The 18,612-nt window shown below is 40.6% G+C and overlaps 1 protein-coding gene across 4 annotated transcripts in view; it reads left to right on the top strand.

Annotated features, from left to right (window-relative positions):
* The first annotated feature begins 728 nt into the window (after positions 1 to 728).
* jak2a (Janus kinase 2a) overlaps positions 729 to 18,612 on the top strand; it is a 146,871-nt gene continuing 128,987 nt past the window's right edge. The window contains exons 1-2 of one of the 4 annotated variants that reach the window (XM_062554041.1): positions 729 to 757; positions 1,516 to 1,549. In XM_062554041.1, the coding sequence (XP_062410025.1) occupies positions 744 to 757; positions 1,516 to 1,549 (48 nt within the window). In that variant the 5' untranslated portion in view covers positions 729 to 743. Of the gene's footprint in view, positions 758 to 1,123; positions 1,238 to 1,515; positions 1,550 to 18,612 lie in introns of those variants that run through there. The other 3 variants (XM_062554043.1, XM_062554045.1, XM_062554044.1) reach the window with 3 other exon arrangements.

The following is an 18,612-nucleotide window of genomic DNA, read 5'->3' as shown; positions in this document are numbered from 1 at the left end:
TACGCCCCATAGGATTCAATGGAATGGCCAGCTAGCCACGGTCTTCTCGTTAGCATGGCGGCCGCCATACTGTCTACACTCTCATAACGTTCGCTGCCCCCTTGGAGGTGGGTAGCTCTTGCGCTTGAATCCATAGTAAAGCTGTCAAAACGCATCAGCCAATAGGAATGCACCCCACAGACACCCACCCACATGTGAAATTTGCATGGAAATTTGTGCCAGAACCACAAGCAAAAAACAGGCAGCGCAAACGCGAGAGCCAGAATCGCAACTGAAAAAGCCAGGAGCAAACAAACGAATGATGTCGCTGCAAATGATTGTTGTTATTGTAAACCAAAAGACAAGTTATTCAAACAGTTTTTTTTTGCAACTACACAAATAATTTGTTTGCGAGTTTAGATTTTTTTTTCGACTTTATTTTTTTTGTTTAGATTTTGTATTTGATATTTTGATTAATTGATTTTTGTTTGAATTTGAAAAAGTATTGTTTGAACATTTTGGCACAAATAAAACTCCATACATATCCGATTTGGACACTTGCTAAAGGCAGTGTTAACAGTCAGCCCGAAAAATCGGATATGAGAAGGAATCAGATACGAATCAGATTCGTCTGCAGTCTGAACGCGGCCTAAGAAAGTAGGCTAATGAATCTAGTTTGACAGTCTGACAAATTGAAGGAGTTTTCCGGGAAGCCGCTGCGAGATATATTAGCAGCTAGTAAACGGGAGAAAGCCAGGAAAAACATGAGTGTTGGCAGGTATGGAAAAGATAAAGGGCCCGTTTCTAGTCGCGAAATGTATAATAATAAAGTCCCCGCCCTCTAACATTAACTGGCCGTACGTGTAACCACCTGCCTTCATGGTAGCACTAGTGGAATCAGTTGCGTAGCTAACATTAGCATTGTGGGCGGTTTGTAACTTCAATTCTATCTACAGCCAGCACTATTCGCTTGTAATTCCGTTGTAACCACCAAAAGTTAACATATTATTTAACTTAGTTTAGACATATTGTGCTGTCATTACAATGGTGACATTCTTCAACAAATGGCTCCAGTTCTGGAATAATGTCTGCAGCTAATGCTGTGGCTGCTACGGTCTGTTAGTTAGCAAGTTGTTTTGTTGATTTTTGACAGAAGCTAAGTGGTTGTCTTGCAGTGATGACACTTTACAGAACGGCACGAGTGGATAACATTAGCTGACGACCCAACGTCTCTGAAATTTAGAGATAACACGGCCAGGTAAATATTAGTCAAGATAGTCAAGACGATCCTACAGGTACCTAGCTAGGTAATTGGCTAGCGGAATATAACTTATTTTACGTCATCTAGCTAGTTTGTCAGGCAGCTAACGTTACGCCGCTAGCTAGCGAGCTAAATTATGTATTAAATTGTAATCGTCAACGTACATGGAACATGCACCGAGGAATGCGTGATGGTGCGAATACATCGAATAACACATTGTTCACGACATATTGGTTGCATATCTACCTTATGGGATCGACTTCCTAACGTTACAGGAGTTCACACCCAAGGATCCGAAAAGCAGTAGAAGTAAGTCCCTCTGCTAACCTGGCTAACGTTAACATTATTGTAGGTGATGGCGTAGCTTCTGGGCACTTGCATATTAAGGGTCACGTTAATTCAGATGGTAATTGAGTTAATGTTAACTATCGTATGGCTGGTGTATTATAAGTTGACCACAAACAGTAACAATGGCATGCGATCTTTGCTAGTGCCACTCGGTAAATCTAACGTTAACCAAAGCGAGGACTGAACTTGCTGTTAGCTTGCCGTAGCATAAGAGACAACTACGATAGGTAGTCGGCTAACCTCTGATTGCTAATCTCACAAAGCTATCACATCTTGTTTATTTTACGTCAGCGCTAAATGCTATTGTCGTGATTCTAATGTAACGAGCCAACACTTGCTGGTATGCCTGTCGAACTTGTTAGGGTGGAATGGCAAAGTGAATGTTTTGGTGTAATTTGACTTTGAGGTTGTAGCCATAGACTGTAAAAAATAGGTTGTAGCCTAACGTTACGGTTACATGACGAGTTTGGTGGGTTTCTTCATTTCCAGTGGACACCAATGCACGCGCTTAAATATCTAAACTCTACATATTGCGTTAGTGTTGTCACAATTTATTTTAACGTCAAATCCAAACAGGCTAACTGTCAATACACCTACAGTAAAATACAGCTTCTCATGCGAACGGTAACGGTAGTTATCGTTACTTGTTATTATAGCCTACTCAGGAAAAGACGGTGGCTCATCGTTTTCTCATTGCCACGAATTTTCATTAAGAAGCACTCTCAGCGCCATGTAGAGACCGTGGTTTTGCAGTAACTTATTGAGCAACAATTCTCATGACGTTGCTTGAACATATTACACAAACACTGTTGATGTCTAGTTTTCCTTGCAGAGGCTGTTATGTACCAAGTTTATCAGATGACCACTTTAGGTGTTCATATAAAATTAGCAGACACTTTTGTCCAAAACAACATTATATTTTAACTAAGGACCAAACGAAACACACCAGAGAGGTAGCTCACCCCTCCTCCCTTTAGTAGCAGCTATTCTCGATGTCAGGTTCAAGGCCGTAACCAGGATTTTTAAAATACCGAGGTCAGGGCCATCGCTAGAAATTTTGGGCACCCCGAAATGCCAGGGGGGTTCTTCCGAGCCCTCCGATCATTTTGCCAACGACATAGAATTATAGATTTGTTCATTGTATAACATGTTTTGTTCATAACTTGAACCAACACACTTTTCCACAATATTCTTTTTTAGAGCCTCAAGATCCTTTTCCCAAACTGACTTTGGTTATTTAAACTGGACCCTACTCCATCTGTGATTAAGAATGCTCTGCATCTCCTCATCAGAGTAGGGAATGCTGCATATAAACTGCAGGGTCATAGCTAGGGTTGCCAACTATGAGAAAATAACATAAGAAACATTCAATGTGAAATGGAGTGCCGGGCGTGGAGCTTAACTTCTTTCAGTTGAGGCCTTGTTATGGCAGACTTTGGGGTCATTGGGCCCACACGTACCTACACCCCACCCCCCATCAAATCATCATTATGATGATCATTATCACAATTATATTATGCTATACATGCACTTTCACTTCAATGCAGTCAATGTTTGAAGTGCCAAAATTGTTCACAAAAAGTTTGTGAAAACTATGCACATGTTAACATGTCATATGCACATCTGCTTTACTAATGTAAGATATAAGTACAATAGTGCATTGCTTTTGCATGGTTGCATGAGAGACACTTCTGAAAACAACAGCAAAGGGTGCTAATTGTTTTGGGATGTTTCCCTCATACATGCATATCATACTCTGATAGGCGAATGGAGAAAAAATGGATATGGTTTATAATGAAATTTCATTTGAATGCCTGAATGTAAGGATTCAGGAAACACAATACCAACTTTTGTCTATGGTAAACGGCCGTGCAGATAGGCGAAATCTGGAGATCTTTAAATGAAAGACTAGCCTAAATCTTCTGACCAAATTTGACTAAACAATACTCAATCCTTGATAAAGTATCTATCTATGCTAAACAAGTATTGTACAGTCTCTGCTCTGTTTTTATGGGAGTTGCGAGAATCCACGTTGTTCTACTAAATGTCGTTAAATAATTTTAGCCTTCCAACAGGTTGACGCGGAGCTTTGCCACCAACGTTATAGTTTCAGTTTCTGTCACACAAACGCGCAGGCCTACACGCATGCATTCAATGAACGTTCATACCACCACTTAATTGTACGGCTCTATGTTTAATCACATCAAATTAACAAGCATTTCCTCCTGATTGCAGTCGGTCTGTCGGTCTGTCGGTCCGCGGTTGTTTGCGCAGCAAATTATCAGGTGAGCACCGGGCCTAATTCGCTGATCAGCAGTCTCCACGTTGCGCGGCCCATAGTTTGAGAAAAGCTGCACAAGTGTCATTACTAGGGTGCATAGCCCATGTTTAGGTTTTTTTTTGTGTGTTTTTCATTGTAGCGTGTGTGCATTGAGCAGTTTCTTAAAATACGGAACAAAGAGCGTTCCGTATCAGTTCAATACGGAAGAAGACTTTAACGTATAACACTTATAAAATGATTATGGGGCGTAATTCAACCGATACGTACAAACTGTACAAACATGCAATGAACAGCTGGGGAAGTGTGTCGTTAACCCAACGAGTAAACAGACATTTCAAACAAACGGGAACAACATCGCGCAAACATGCTGTTTTAACTTGGTGAAAGTGAAACTGAAGTTTTCCCTATATCCACGTTGGTCTAAGTGTTCAGAAATAGTTGTGTGAATCCGTGATAAAACCTCCGTTTCCATAGCTAAGCTAAACGAAAGGCCAAACTGCATGAAAAAAATATGCATTCATAGCCATAGCGTTTCTGTTGCAATCAAAATCAACCTAAGCCAACATGGTCTCACACCCAACTCGTCGAACGAGGACGCATGCAGCCGTGAACGTCACTGCTATTCATCTGTCAATCATCACGTAAAGCCCGCCCTAACAATTTGATTGGTCCGAACAGATCTGTATTGATGCATACATTCATACATGTTACATTCGTTACATTCATACATATATGCTCGTTATGCTTTCCGTCCGTGTCATTCAGAGATGGGGGACTCGAGTCTAGTGACTTGACTCGAGTCAGACTTAAATCGCCAGATTGAGGACTTGTGACTTGCTTGATCAACAGTGAGAAAAGACTTGACTTGACTTGGACTTGCTACTCATGACTTGAGACTTGACTTAGACTTGCATGCAATGACTCGACAAGTCATTGCTGTCTTGGTTAATTGGTGAATAATACTAATAACTATTTTCGATTGAATATTTCCTGTTGCATGTGGGCGAACCTGGCAACCTCTCTACTAGGTGCTAGGTGACGCGCCCGCCATCTACAGTAGAGCGGTCGGGGTTTAGAAGATGGAAACTGTTACCAGTTCTGCTGCTACTGCAGCAGACAGTGTTCCCAAAATCATAACATTTGGATTTAAAGACTATTCAACTCAACAAAAGAAACGATTCGCCGAGACAGCACCACGTCAAATGTTATCTGCCATTTCCGACTACACAAAGAAAAGTAAGAAATGTCTCTAGCTAATTTCACATTATTTTTTAATCTAACGTTAGCTGGCAGCTAACATCCCATCTCCATCAGTAAAACGTGACAAGAGCTGTTTGCATCACATTAAGTTTTATCATGTTGACTTAGTTTCACATTGATCCCACCTATCAAATAACACTAGAAGCGCCAAGCGCCGGTCATTTGACCGCTGACGCGTATTCCTAGAAGCGCCGTGTGGGTTTGACCTAGATATACCTAGAACTGCCGGGCTGCGGTCATTTGACCGCAGCGATTACAAAAAAAAAAAAATCTTTTCACTCGATTAAATTCCAGGACCCTACGTTCACGACTTTTCCTAAATACGCGTGTTTTGTCACCCAGAATTTTTACATGATCAAAAGCACACCGGTACAAGCTAGTTTAGAGCTATTTTGCGCTCACTTATGTGACAACACTATGTTGTCTCGCGTTCGGCCATTTTTGTCCAGGCTGCTATTCTCTTTTCTCACAGCAGATGTCGCAAGGATTTCCTGTCAGTCGGGCATGAGAATAATATTTTACCATAAAACATATCGTTTATATATGTGCAATATGTATTATATATGTGCTTTATTTTAATAACTATTTTTCATTTACATGGCATAGTCTATGGAGGCGATTTACAGTGGTAAAATGCGAGTTTGTTTTGAAAACGTTGCGACAGGCACATGTGTAAAACATATTTTCGTCGTAGCCTATTTATGTACGTAGGGCGCGTATGCCTACGTAGCCTACATTCATAGTTGTATATCTTATCTTCTATTTGTAGGCTATCTTTTAAAGCTCAGACTAATGTATAAGCATTTTCTTACATATTTGCTGGACTGACTGAGTTACTTCAAGTCAAATACCTAACGCAGTTTTCGTATAATGTCAAGTGGCGCAGCGTTAACACTCCTGTCTGCAACGCCGGAGACCCGTGTTCACATCTTGGCAGGAGCGAAATACAGAATCATATCGATTGAATTTTCTGACCGTTTTTCAACGTCGATGAACAATTATTTTTTGTTAATGGTTTTTAATAACAACCTATCTGAAATAAACGGATGAATCACAATATGTTTAGGCCTACCATTAACGAAAAATAATTTCGCCAGCCAATCATTTTCTGCCGCCATCTGACAAACTTTGACTAAGCCAGTTAGACTTTTTGCATCTAAAAATAATTATATCATAGTGACACGCGAAAAAATAAACGATGGCTTAGAAACTAGGCCTGCATGAGATTTTCCCACTGGACACACCACATCAGTATTGTGCTCGTTGCTACGATACACAGGACTCACAGTGAGTTGACGACAAAATGACATGGGGGAAAGAAGCTAACAAAGTAGCCTGATTTTGATCTCACCTTACATACTTTCCTAATTCCTACGTAGGGCTACTCAGACTTTTGTTAAATCGTCAGGGCCCGGTTGCACAAACACCAAAACCAAAGATTGATGATATGAACCAAATATTCTGGAACAGATGGATTTACAGGTGATAGGCTACTGCTGCGACTTCCACCGTTTCCTTTCCATAGATTGCTGCGCTGTTCACAACGCAATGAACGCATGCAGTCTACATTGAAGTGAAACGTGCAGAACGTTGTCCAAAACAATACAATAACATTGTGTGAAAACTGTGGCGGCTGCATTAAGGTTTTGGCTGAGCCAGCTAGCCAGCCAACAACTTCATCAGCCAGCCGTTCTCAAAGCAAATGGCTTCGGGGTCTATACATAACACTATCCAGTGCAGCCTGAAACCAATCATCCCCCCTCCCCCATACACTCGTCTAGGCTAGGCCAGAGCGGTAGATAGGGCTAGGCTACAGACATCACCGAGGCATCATTGAGGACAATTAACTGCCTCCCCACCCCCACCCCATCTATCTGTCCCCTGCATAGGCCTATAGGCTGTAGGCTGGCTGTTAACTCGTGGAAGAATGCGCAATGTTTCATCGCATATGCGCGTTTCAGAATGTTCGAATTCGCCAGCGTGCGTGTGTGAATAGAAAAGAATAGAATATAGCCTACTTTATTGATGCCTTGTTCAAAATGACTTCCGCCATGAATAGGATGGGAATCGAACCAGCAATGCTTATGTCCTCAAGCGGAAGCTCTAACCACTGAGCTACAGCCCTGATTACGCACATATTTGAAACGATAGGCCTATAGCTTTTTTTCAGCAGACATCTCAAACATAGCCTACACATTCGCAAAACTGAGAATATCATTCACTCATTATTTTAAATTATGCTACTTCTCACGCCTATGCCTGCTCAGCATAGCTCTCTCTATCTCCCTCCCTCCGAGGTAGCTAGCCTAGACCCTAAGATGCTTCTCCCTAAATGAATGAAAGTTGTTTTAGAAAGTAGCCACGGTAGCCTGTAAAATGCGGCATGAAATCCTGGCTATGTGTAGTTGAAACCAGACTGTTAGGCTCTTTGTTCCAGGTGACCAGGTCCGATCATTTTCGGCGGCGCGAACATATAGGCTACCTATTAAATGAATAGAAGTGAATTTGGGGAGTGAATTAGAACTAGCCACATTCACTTTTAGAGCATTTTAGTTGAAAGTCAAGTTTGCTTAAGGTTTGTTCAAGAACTATTACTTGTTGACTTGAACTACTATGAAGGCCTTCACGTTGTGTGGCAGTGCTTGCTTGCCCTTCGATCCATCCCAGTTGGTGGTTTTGCACCTGTCCCTGAGTTATAGTCTATATGAGTAAGCGCTTATGCTCTAACCGCATAATAAAAGAAGCACCTGCAGCAGTGCTTATGGCAAGGCTATTAACACCTGTCAAGCAGTTATGCTCGAAAATTATCATAATAACAGACACACCTAATTGTATGGCTCTATGTTTAAACACATCAAATTAGCAAGCATTTCCGCAGCAACGTTTGCTTTCTTTTTCTGTCGGTCCGCGGTTGCTTGGTCAATTGCGCAGCAATTTCCGCGTTTCCCCCAATACCATGGCGACAAAGAGAAATAAATATGATTTGACATTTAAGCTGATTGCTGACAAATTTGCCACACAATTCGGGAGAAGCAGCGGACAGGAGCGCCACCACAAGCAAGCACTTCTAGCCCAAATTAACATGGCAACGTTGCCTATGACTAAAGTGTCTAAGTAGGCTAGTCCTACTAATATTACATTTGATTGGTAACATGTTTGTAGCGCACCAGTTTACCCATCCTCTACATCAAAACAGCATAGAATCAATCAAAGAATCAGCTGTGTCGGCGTTAGGCTGTAGGCGATTTTCTATAACCATTTTCATTCATTTCAACAATGGTTCATTGAAACGTCGTTTGAATAATTTCGCCAGTCATCACCTTCATTGTAATGATTAAATGAGATTAAGGAGTCGACTATTGACGGATATGCGGTCTTCATCATTTTGAAATGCGGGATGAAACTTTCTGCCACCTGGTGGTTGTTTGGGTACATTGCCTTAGCCTCGAAAAAAATCGGCTTGACGGCCTGCGGGATCTCTTCGGGAGTCCCGCGGGAGAAGGTGCATTCTCAACCCGTACCCACTGTAAATGCATTGAATATGAGCCTATGTTGCTGGTTTTCAGTTTTGTGCCATCATTGAATGGTGATTTATGTGAGCCCTTTGCACTGAAATTAATACTTTTCACTCATGTGGCTGTAAAATACTTGTATTTGTCGTTAGGGAATGTATAGGCCTATTGAAAATGCATTTGAGCATGAAAAAAATATATACTGTATGCAGTGTTGGGAAGGTTACTTTAGAAATGTAATGTGTTACAGTTACAAGTTACTCTGTTTGAAATGTAATAGTAGTGTAACTATTTGAATTACTTTTTCTGAGTAACGTAACTAATTACTTTTGATTACTTTTTGATTACTTTTCCGATTTTTGAATGATATATATAGTCCCCAAATCCATGCAAAGATTTTGGCCTTAGTCTACAGGCTGCCGAGCAGTTCTGTACAAGCGCACAAGGCAGCAAGGGCATTCAATACATGAATTAGCATCACATTTTTTGTGAGGATAATATAATGATAATCATAACACGTTTACAGGCAGGCATGTAGGCCTACGCTGATGGCGCTGTAGACGTGATAGAGCCTATCAGAAGGTCCCGTATCAAAATATGGCTGTGGAGGGAACAGTTCTTTTTACATACAATATTATTTGCAAAGTTTTGCTGACAATATTGAGATGTAATTCAGATTGTAATTTTGAAAAATGTCAAAAGTACCTGTAATTGAATTACATTTTTTTCCTACAGTAACTGTAATATATTACTGTTACATTTATTTTGTAATTAAATTACGTAACTCAATTACATGTAATGCGTTACTCCCCAACACTGACTGTATGTTATATACATTTAATTCTTATTCAGAATTATTTTGTAGCTTCTCTCATGTCAGATGTGCGAAAGTGCGCAGCCACATTTGGCCCTCTGATGGTGGTGATAAAAAATTGTGGCCCTCTTAGTCATGAAAGTTGCCCATCCCTGGTCTACAGTACTGTACCACATCAATTGAGCTGTTAGTTTGTTAGCGCTAGCTGCTTTTATTTTTGTTAAATCATAAAGTATAACAGCCTAACAACATGCACAAACCCTATTACTATAAATGTATGTATAAGTATATGAGAGATGTATGACATAAATGAGAAATAGGCCACTTTCAAGAGTAAATCGTAGTATATAGCCTAACATAGAAGTGTCTTCATTTCATTTCCGTATGGTATTTACAGTATTAATGGAATATTATGCAATGAAAACATGAGCTAAACACACACACTCTCTCTCTCTCTCTCACACACACATACACACACCCTCTCTCTCTCTCCCCCTCACACACACACACACACACACACACACACACACACACACACACACACACACAACATATGAGAGAGTGAGGCCTTTTTGAAGGAGTAGTGGACATAGAAGTTCATTCCTTCTTGCACTTCTTTGTCTTTTGTCTTTTGGAACACATAAAAAAGGACTGTCTTTTGCAACATATCGAAAAAATGGTTGTAAATAAAAGGAAGTGGTTTTCTGCTGTTCCCATGATGAGCTACCGTGTTGAGTACTCTGTCTGGTAATTATTGTTTGGTACACCAGGCCCTGTAGTCGTTCCTAGTAATTCTGATCCTGCTGGTCCTAGTGAGCATTAATAATTATTCTTTAGCCTTATATCCCCTTCTTCTATTTGTTAGCCCTTTTGTGCAAAGAAGGGCTACATAAAACTTAGGCTGCTGTCTCTTCAAGTTTTAAGACGGTTGTCTTCCAGCTTATTATATGACTTGACTTGTGACTTGCTTGACCTAAGCTATGACTTGACTTGACTTGACTCGACCTAAGTTATGACTTGACTTGACTTGACTTGACTCGACCCTCACAAAAACGACTTGGGACTTGCTTGAGACTTGAAGGTTAAGACTCGAGACCTGCTTGAGACTTGCATATGTGTGACTTACTCCCATCTCTGGTGTCATTATATAATATACATGTTCAAAACACTAACAAGTCGAAGAAAATCTTTCTAGGATCATATAAGAGATGGGTGTCTTGCAATGTTCCTTTATGATTTCAGTGAGCACTATGAGTTTAGTTAGCAAGTTCTCCCCAGATTAAGTTAGCCATGGTTGCGTAGCCTATTGCTGACATTAAACCCAACCGTAAGCCTAAATGACCTAGATATCATAGCATAGGTAGGTGAGCTACAAACTGGAGAGATGTAAGTGTGCAAATGAACTTGGTATTAGGCTATTACTGTGTTGCTGCTGTGCAGCCACATCAGCATTTAAACTAGCAGCCATGTATTGCTGTTTATGGCATGACAGCTTAACGTGTGTGAGCAGAAAAGACGCGCAGGCAAGGGGGGCAGAGCCTACACGGGTCTGACTCTCCACGTGCCTGCCTTGTGCACACCGGTACACACACACATGTTACTTCAGAAGAGCACGGACTTTATCAAAAGTATCGATACTAATAAAAGTAAGAATCGCGACATTTTTAATGCACGCATTTTCACTGATCTTGCGAATGACTCTCCGTCATGGTTTTCGTGCAGGCTCACTCAGCTTCTTATCCAAACATTACGGGCGAACGTTAGCTTCCCTACAACCGACATGCTAAAATACTTCTTTACGGGAAACCAACATAATATACGGGGAAGAAGTGAATTAATTTTGCCTTCGATACCCTATATAGAATACACAGAAGCTATAAGGGAGACAAAGGGCACATGTTACATGAAGTAATGGGATCGCAAAAAAATCTGAAATCTATGGCCGTCCAAGGGTGTTAGCAGAGCGTTGATCACCAGCTCATTTCGTGTTTCTACTTCCGGGAATATGCCTGCCCCCTTGATGACAACACAAGGACTCAACACTAAACCGCTAGTTAATCAAATAAGATTCACCCACCTGACATAACATTAGCCGGACACTGACACGTTTCTGTCCATCATAATTTCAGTTCAATCAGTTGTAGACTACAAGCGTACTAATGTCTCGGATATGGAACACTCAGTTTATTTGCGGTCTTTGCTGGCTCGTTCTTTCTGAACGATTAGGACAACCGTATTTTTACCGTACATTACGTTCTCCTGCATTTTCCCAACCACTTCGTCAGGTGACGACACCTAATACCCTACCACAAACGGAAACAATTAAAAAATTTTTCTTCCTATTGTAGCTAGCAAACAAATGCTACGCAAGTAGTTGCCATCTTTTAATCTGTGTTTCGATCATAAAAAATACATTTCGGAGATATTTGTAACCGTATAACTACAGTAGGCCTATGTATAACATAATGTAACCCCGCTGATATGTACGGTTCTGCCTACCACTCTGCCTACCACTCCAGTTGTAAACAAACGGTCACATGACATTAAGGCATTATGACGTTAAAATATTAGTTAAAAACTATTACAATTTCCCCCATAGACTTAAAGGGATAATCCGGAGTGAAATGCACTTTAGATCAATTTTTCGGACTATTGGGAGTACATACGTTGAGTTGACACCAAAATCATGTCATTCGGATGTATTTTGAGAAAGTTCGCGCTCACCGTTTTTAGCCAAAACTCGTTAGCCTGGAAGTGACCGGGGCGTGTCCTTTCGCCGCTACAAAACGCTATTTTTATACCTCTTCTACTGTTCCAAACAACACTACACTTACGTGGTAGTGAGTAGAGGTTCCCTAAAGCCAAACCGAAGTATCCGCACGTCTTTATGTGGTCAGATAGAGAGTCCAGAATGAATTTAATCGAGTCCGTACCTTTCCGGAAATGTTAGTAAAGTGTTGTGAAAACGTTGCTAGCTGCAACAGCGACATTTCCGGAAAGGTACTGACTCGATTAAATTCATTCTGGACTCTCTATCCGACCACATAAAGACGTGGGGATACTTCGGTTTGGCTTTAGGGACCCTCTACTCACTACCACGTAAGTGTAGTGTTGTTTGGAACAGTAGAAGAGGTATAAAAATAGCGTTTTGTAGCGGCGCAATGACATGCCCGAGTCACCTCCAGGCTAACGAGTTTTGGCTAAAAACGGTGAGCTCGAACTTTCTCAAAATACATCCGAATGACATGATTTTGGTGTCAACTCAACGTATGTACTCCCAATAGTCTGAAAAATTGATCTAAAGTGCATTTCACTCCGGATTATCCCTTTAACATTGCCCCATTATGACATCACGGCAGCAATTAGAATGCTACCCCAGCTGGTCAGCCACTTGGGGCCGGTTGCACCAACTGGTCTTTACTAAGTCTGGTCCTAACTGCTAAGTTGGTCTTTGTTAAGACCAGTCTTTGGAATTCAACTAAAGTCGGTTGCACCAGCAGAACTTAACTTAACTGCGCCCGGTCTTAGCAATGCGCGTCCATGTGAATGCCTACGGAACAATGACAACTTGCCTGTTTCAAAGATTCTCTGCTGTCAATCACGTCCCCGTTCGGAGGAAACCGCGGTCAAAGTGAATGAAGGCGAATGTGTTACATGTAGGCCTAGTCTAATGTGTGGAAGTGGCACCTATTTAACTCGCTAAATAAATAACTTAATTACTTTAGTTCCTTCTCATTATGTCTTGATAGAATAAGCAAAGGAGACGCATTAGCCTATAGCTTTATCTTTTCAGAGGCTATGGCAGAACAACACCAACTGGTAGAAGCGTTATCTGCACTGAAAAATGCAGGTAAAAAGTTTACATGCATAGGTTATGTAGCCTACAGAGCTAGACCCATTGGAATACGGAATAGCCTAACGTTGTGCTAGGAATGCCTTAACAGGTAGGCAATTATATCTAACAAATGTTACGTTAGCTAACACGGTTTATTTTTATGCACTAAACGTAATTGTAGGGCGGGCTAGATGCCTATGTATCTTTGAAATGTTTCCAAGTGTATGATTATCCTATTAGGAATGTACAATAAGCTGTTAATAAAGATTTTAAATTCGTGAATGATACCGAAAGCCCCTATAAATGAATGTCAGGCTGGCATAGTGAAGTGTCCACCTAAAGCGAGTGCTAGCTGGCCAACAAGCGAGCATCGGAATAATAACAATGTAGTTTGCGCTGTAGAAACGACTGTGAGAAGTGCTCAAATGTTGGTCTTAAGAACTTACGCCTACTACTGAGTAGGCGTAAGATTTACGCCCGGTCTTAGCGAAAAGAAGGCTTAAGCCTAGGTGGTGCAACTGGCGTATCTATCAGGTTGGACTTAGAACGCTGAGTTAAGACCGGCCTAGTTTAAAACCGGGCGTAAACATGTTGGTGCAACCGGCCCCTGGACACCAACTGTCAGTTTCTCTCAGGCTTTAAGCATACAATCTCTCTGAAGACTACATATCCTGTTAAACTGTTTCCTCTGTCCACAACTGTTTCAAAATAAAAGTCCTCACTGCAATAATACACTATTAAGGGTCATTCCACGCCAAATCAACCAGAGCCCACGCACTTGCGTCTCAAAAAAATCTGAAAAAAATACCATGTGTGCCTATGTTACCCAGGAGACACTCTGTAAAATGTTTTTGTGCTAAGATCAATACTTTTCAAGTAACAGCCAGTTTTACAGGGGGAGGGGGGTGTCAAATTTGTTCTGCCTCTTTTTTTTGTCAAAGTTCACAAGCTCATTGCTCAAGAACTAGAATCTGTAGGAGGCTCAAATTTTGCAGGCTGGTGCATAAATAGGAATAGTATGCAGTAAAATCACCACAAGTAGTCTGGATGATCCTGCATGGTCATAGCAGTCCCTCAAAGTTGATCAAAATGTTATTGGAGTTTTTGGCTGGGTTCTGTTTAGGCCTTCAGAAGACACATTTTTACTCAACATAGACTCTTGGGTTTTTTTTCTTATTGAGATAAGTAGAAACACTCTCCGAAAAAGCAATGACGAGAAAAGAAAATCCATCAGGGACTGAACAGCTGACCTCACAAGTTTGAAAAATAAATTTGGATCTCATATTCAGAGCACCCTAACACCTTGTGGGAATATGTGACGTTCCACGGCAAAACCAGTCGCTTGTCGCAACAGGCGTTTCTGAGAAAAATGGCCATTTATGTCACTTGTGCTAAAATCGTGGATTTTTTTTTGTAAGTGTTTTGAAACAGTGGGAGGTCTACACTGTACGGCCGTGAATACATTTCGCCGAAAAACTGACCTTTTGTAGTCTAAAAACGTGAGTTTGTTGAGGTGAGAAAGTTAGAGGAAGCAGGAAGTTAGAGGCGTCTCGTTTTTTGCCGCTTTACGGTAAATGCACTCATCGACAACCACCAAGCCATCCGCGTGCTGTGTCGTTGATACAAGTACCGTAAATCTTGTAATAGCGGCGACCTTACAAAGCGTTCGTTAGTGTTGAGCCGACGGTTAACTTCAAAGGCAGATTTCTCCGTTTTTCTATTGGCATGACAGGATGAACTCAACTCCTTTGAATGTTTATATTTCAGTAATATGACGTTCAATTCATTAGATATAGGTATCGTTTTGAAGGTTGATTATGCCCCTTCCTGAAAACGTAATAACTTTGATTTTGAAAATTTGGACATTGTGACTGATTTCGCCGTGGAAGGTCACATATACAAAGATTTTTTTAATATTTTTTTCTATAATCTGCATTACCTCTTCTTTTTAAAAACACCAATTTGACTTGTCTTATGCAAATCTTTCTTTTTCATTTCCCACCCTGAACAAGGGCAAAATGCACCATAGAGATCTATTGAGAGATTTGTTTTGTATAGAGTAACCACTAGGTGCCACTAAAATCACTGAATCACTGAAATTGCCGGGTGGGGACAAAACATATTGATCTCAATGGTGCATTTTGTCCATGTTTAGGGTGGAAAATGAAAAAGAAAGATTCGCACAAGACAAGTCAAATTGGTGTTTTTAAAAAGAAGAGGTAATGCAGATTATAGAAAAAAATATAAAAAAAATCTTTGTATATTCCCACAAGGTGTTTGGGTGCTCTGAATATGAGATCCAAAATTATTTTTCAAACTTGTGAGGTCTGCTGTTCAGTCCCTGATGGATTTTCTTTTCTCTTCATTGCTTTTTCGGAGAGTGTTTCTACTGATCTCAATAAGAGGAAAAAAATCAAGAGCCTATGTTGAGTAAAAATATGTCTTCTGTAAGCCTAAACAGAGCCCAGCCAAGAACTCCAATAAAATTTTGATCAACTTTGAGGGACTGCTATGACCATGCAGGATCATCCAGACTACTCGTGGTGATTTTACTGCATACTATTCCTATTTATGCACCAACCTGCAAAATTTGAGCCTCCTACAGATTCTAGTTCTTGAGCAATGAGCTTGTGAACTTTGACAAAAAAAAGAGGCAGAACAAATTTGACACCCCCCTCCCCCTGTAAAACTGGCTGTTACTTGAAAAGTATTGATCTTAGCACAAAAACATTTTACAGAGTGTCTCCTGGGTATCATAGGCACACATGGTATTTTTTTCAGATTTTTTTGAGACGCAAGTGCGTGAGCTCTGGTTGATTTGGCGTGGAATGACCCTAAGTCATTTAACCATTGTAACTACTCAACTATTTAACTGTTCAAGCATTCCAACTGTCAGTTATCATCAACTATGCCTCCAGTCAACTACATGAAACCTCCATGAACCTAGCAACCAACATAGCAACCATTAAAATGAAGTGTTTATGACTGTTTCCATAGCAACCAACATGATTATACTGCAGTAACTTCTTGTTTCCTGATAGTGGCCACCATGGATACCCTAGCAACAAATGTTTCAAAATAAAAGTCCTCACTAGGAAGTTAGCATGGTTAGCATAGTTAGTATGGTTAACATTTTTAGCATAACTGCTAGAAATCATCTGTTAAGTTAGCTAATCAACCTGGTTAACATTGTTAGTAAAGTTAGCATTGTTACCTTAGTTAGCATTGCTAGCATAGTTACAATTTTTAACATAACTGCTAGAAATCATTAGGTAAGTTAGCTAATCAACCTGGTTAGCACTGTTAGCATAGTTAACATTTTTACCATAACTGCAAGAAATCAGTAGCTAAAGGGGGGTAGGCCTACACACATAAAGATTTTATAAATCTTAACCGATTTTTTATCTGTGAGAGACCCCACACATGAAGATAAAAAATCTTTGATTGAACAGTTTTGATTGTGTTGTGTGTGGTGTGCTCCGACGTTCCAAATACAGCACACCACAGACATTAAGATTTGTCTTCCGACGGCACACTAGAATTTTGTCCCTCAAGCCAGAAATCTCGAGTGATCAAGCTACTCATGCAATGTAAACGTAGCCCTTTTTACACTGGAAGACGCGCACAGTCCGCGGGAAGAGATGTCTTTTGGTCGTATGCGTCCAAAATGTGCCTGTCAGCCTCTTGAAGTTTGTTACAGGACTTCACGATTGCGGCACTAATTAGATGAACTAAAACGGCATAGCAGCTGCTGCAATATCCCCTCACTCAAAGGCCTACACCTTTGCTAAAGCCTAACTTATACATTCTTAGGCTACTCCCTAAATTAGTCTATCCTCCTTAGAGGCGAAAAACAAATTTTTTTTTTAACCTATTTTACGCATAGCCCATGCCTAAACAAAATGAATGGCTACGTGTTGACACTTTTTTGATTTGTCCCTTCCCTTCCTAGTCTTGCATAATCAACCGTGTTTCCATAATGCGTGTTCGGGAGAAAACCTTGGGAGCTTTTCCAGGAACCTGCTTTCACGCAGTCCTCCGCATTAGAATTGGAGGACCCTGGTCGAACTCGCCAGCCTCTTGAAGTTTGTTACAGGACAATTGCTTCACGAGTGTGGCATAATGAAATGAAAACGGCATAGCAGCTGCAGCAATGTCCCCACACTGACACACCTTTGCTTAAGTCCCTATTGTGGACTAGGCTAGCTTAGGCTAGACCTTAGGGCTGCACGATATTGGCCAAAATGATAATCATGATTATTTTGAGCAATATAGATATCACGATTAATTATCACGATTATTTGTTGATTTCAACCAAAACAAATTTTATTGTCATAGGCTTATTATAACGGTGTTTGGATTTTTTATTTTATTTTATTAAATAATATTTAAATAGCCTATTTTGGAACACCAGAGTATTATTATATATCTATATAATATTATATAATAATATAAAAAGATATATAAAAAGAGAAAATCCTTCATTTCTTATATTCATAATGGCACACTTTATGCAGATTATAGCCTATAGCCTATTATAGCCTGTTCATATACAACTCCACCTCTTTAATTCAGCTGTCTGGCTGAAGCCTCAAATAATTGTAAACAAAATAAGCTATAGTTGGCTAGCTTAGTCTACTGGTTGGACTGCTCAGTTTCCCCACGTGTCTTTAAGTTTCAAGGTAGGCTAATACTTGTTCTCCTTGGGACAGACCCTTTTGTGTTTTTGAGTTGGAAAACATTGGCATTGAGATGCAAGAGTTTTAATCAAATCTGTGCAGCATGCTAATTATTTATGCTAAACGGATTTTAAAAGTAATATAGCTAGTCATTAGTCTATGCGTCATTGCTTTCACAATTGTGAATGTTTTATTTGGATTAAATGTGCATGTTGAGGGGTGGGTGTCCATTGAGTGCGCACGAGAGGGAGAGGGAGAGCGAGAGAAAGCGGGCCAAGGCGAGGGGGTTTACTTTTATAGGCCTACTGTTTGGTAAAGTTGCATGCATAGTCTACAATGAAAACTTGCGAAAGATATAGCCTATGCTTTCACCCGAGCAGCGTCAGGTGCAACATTGCGACATAGATTTTTTTTTCAGTCGCACTCTCTAAAAGTTGGTCCCTGAGTAGGCAAAGTTTCCAGGGATGATCTTGTTTAAATGGAGACGCGGTGAGCACGGAGGGTGTGTGTGTGTGTGTGTGTGTGTGTGTGTGTGTGTGTGGTGTGTGGTGTGTGTGTGTGGTGTGTGTGTGTGTGTGGTGTGTGTGTGTGTGTGTGTGTGTGTGTGTGTGTGTGTGTGTGTGTGTGTGTGTGTGTGTGTGTG

The sequence above is a fragment of the Sardina pilchardus genome, chromosome 14 (genome assembly GCF_963854185.1).
Source record: "Sardina pilchardus chromosome 14, fSarPil1.1, whole genome shotgun sequence".
Classification (NCBI taxonomy): domain Eukaryota; kingdom Metazoa; phylum Chordata; class Actinopteri; order Clupeiformes; family Clupeidae; genus Sardina; species Sardina pilchardus.
This window is presented reverse-complemented; position numbering and strand designations above follow the sequence as displayed.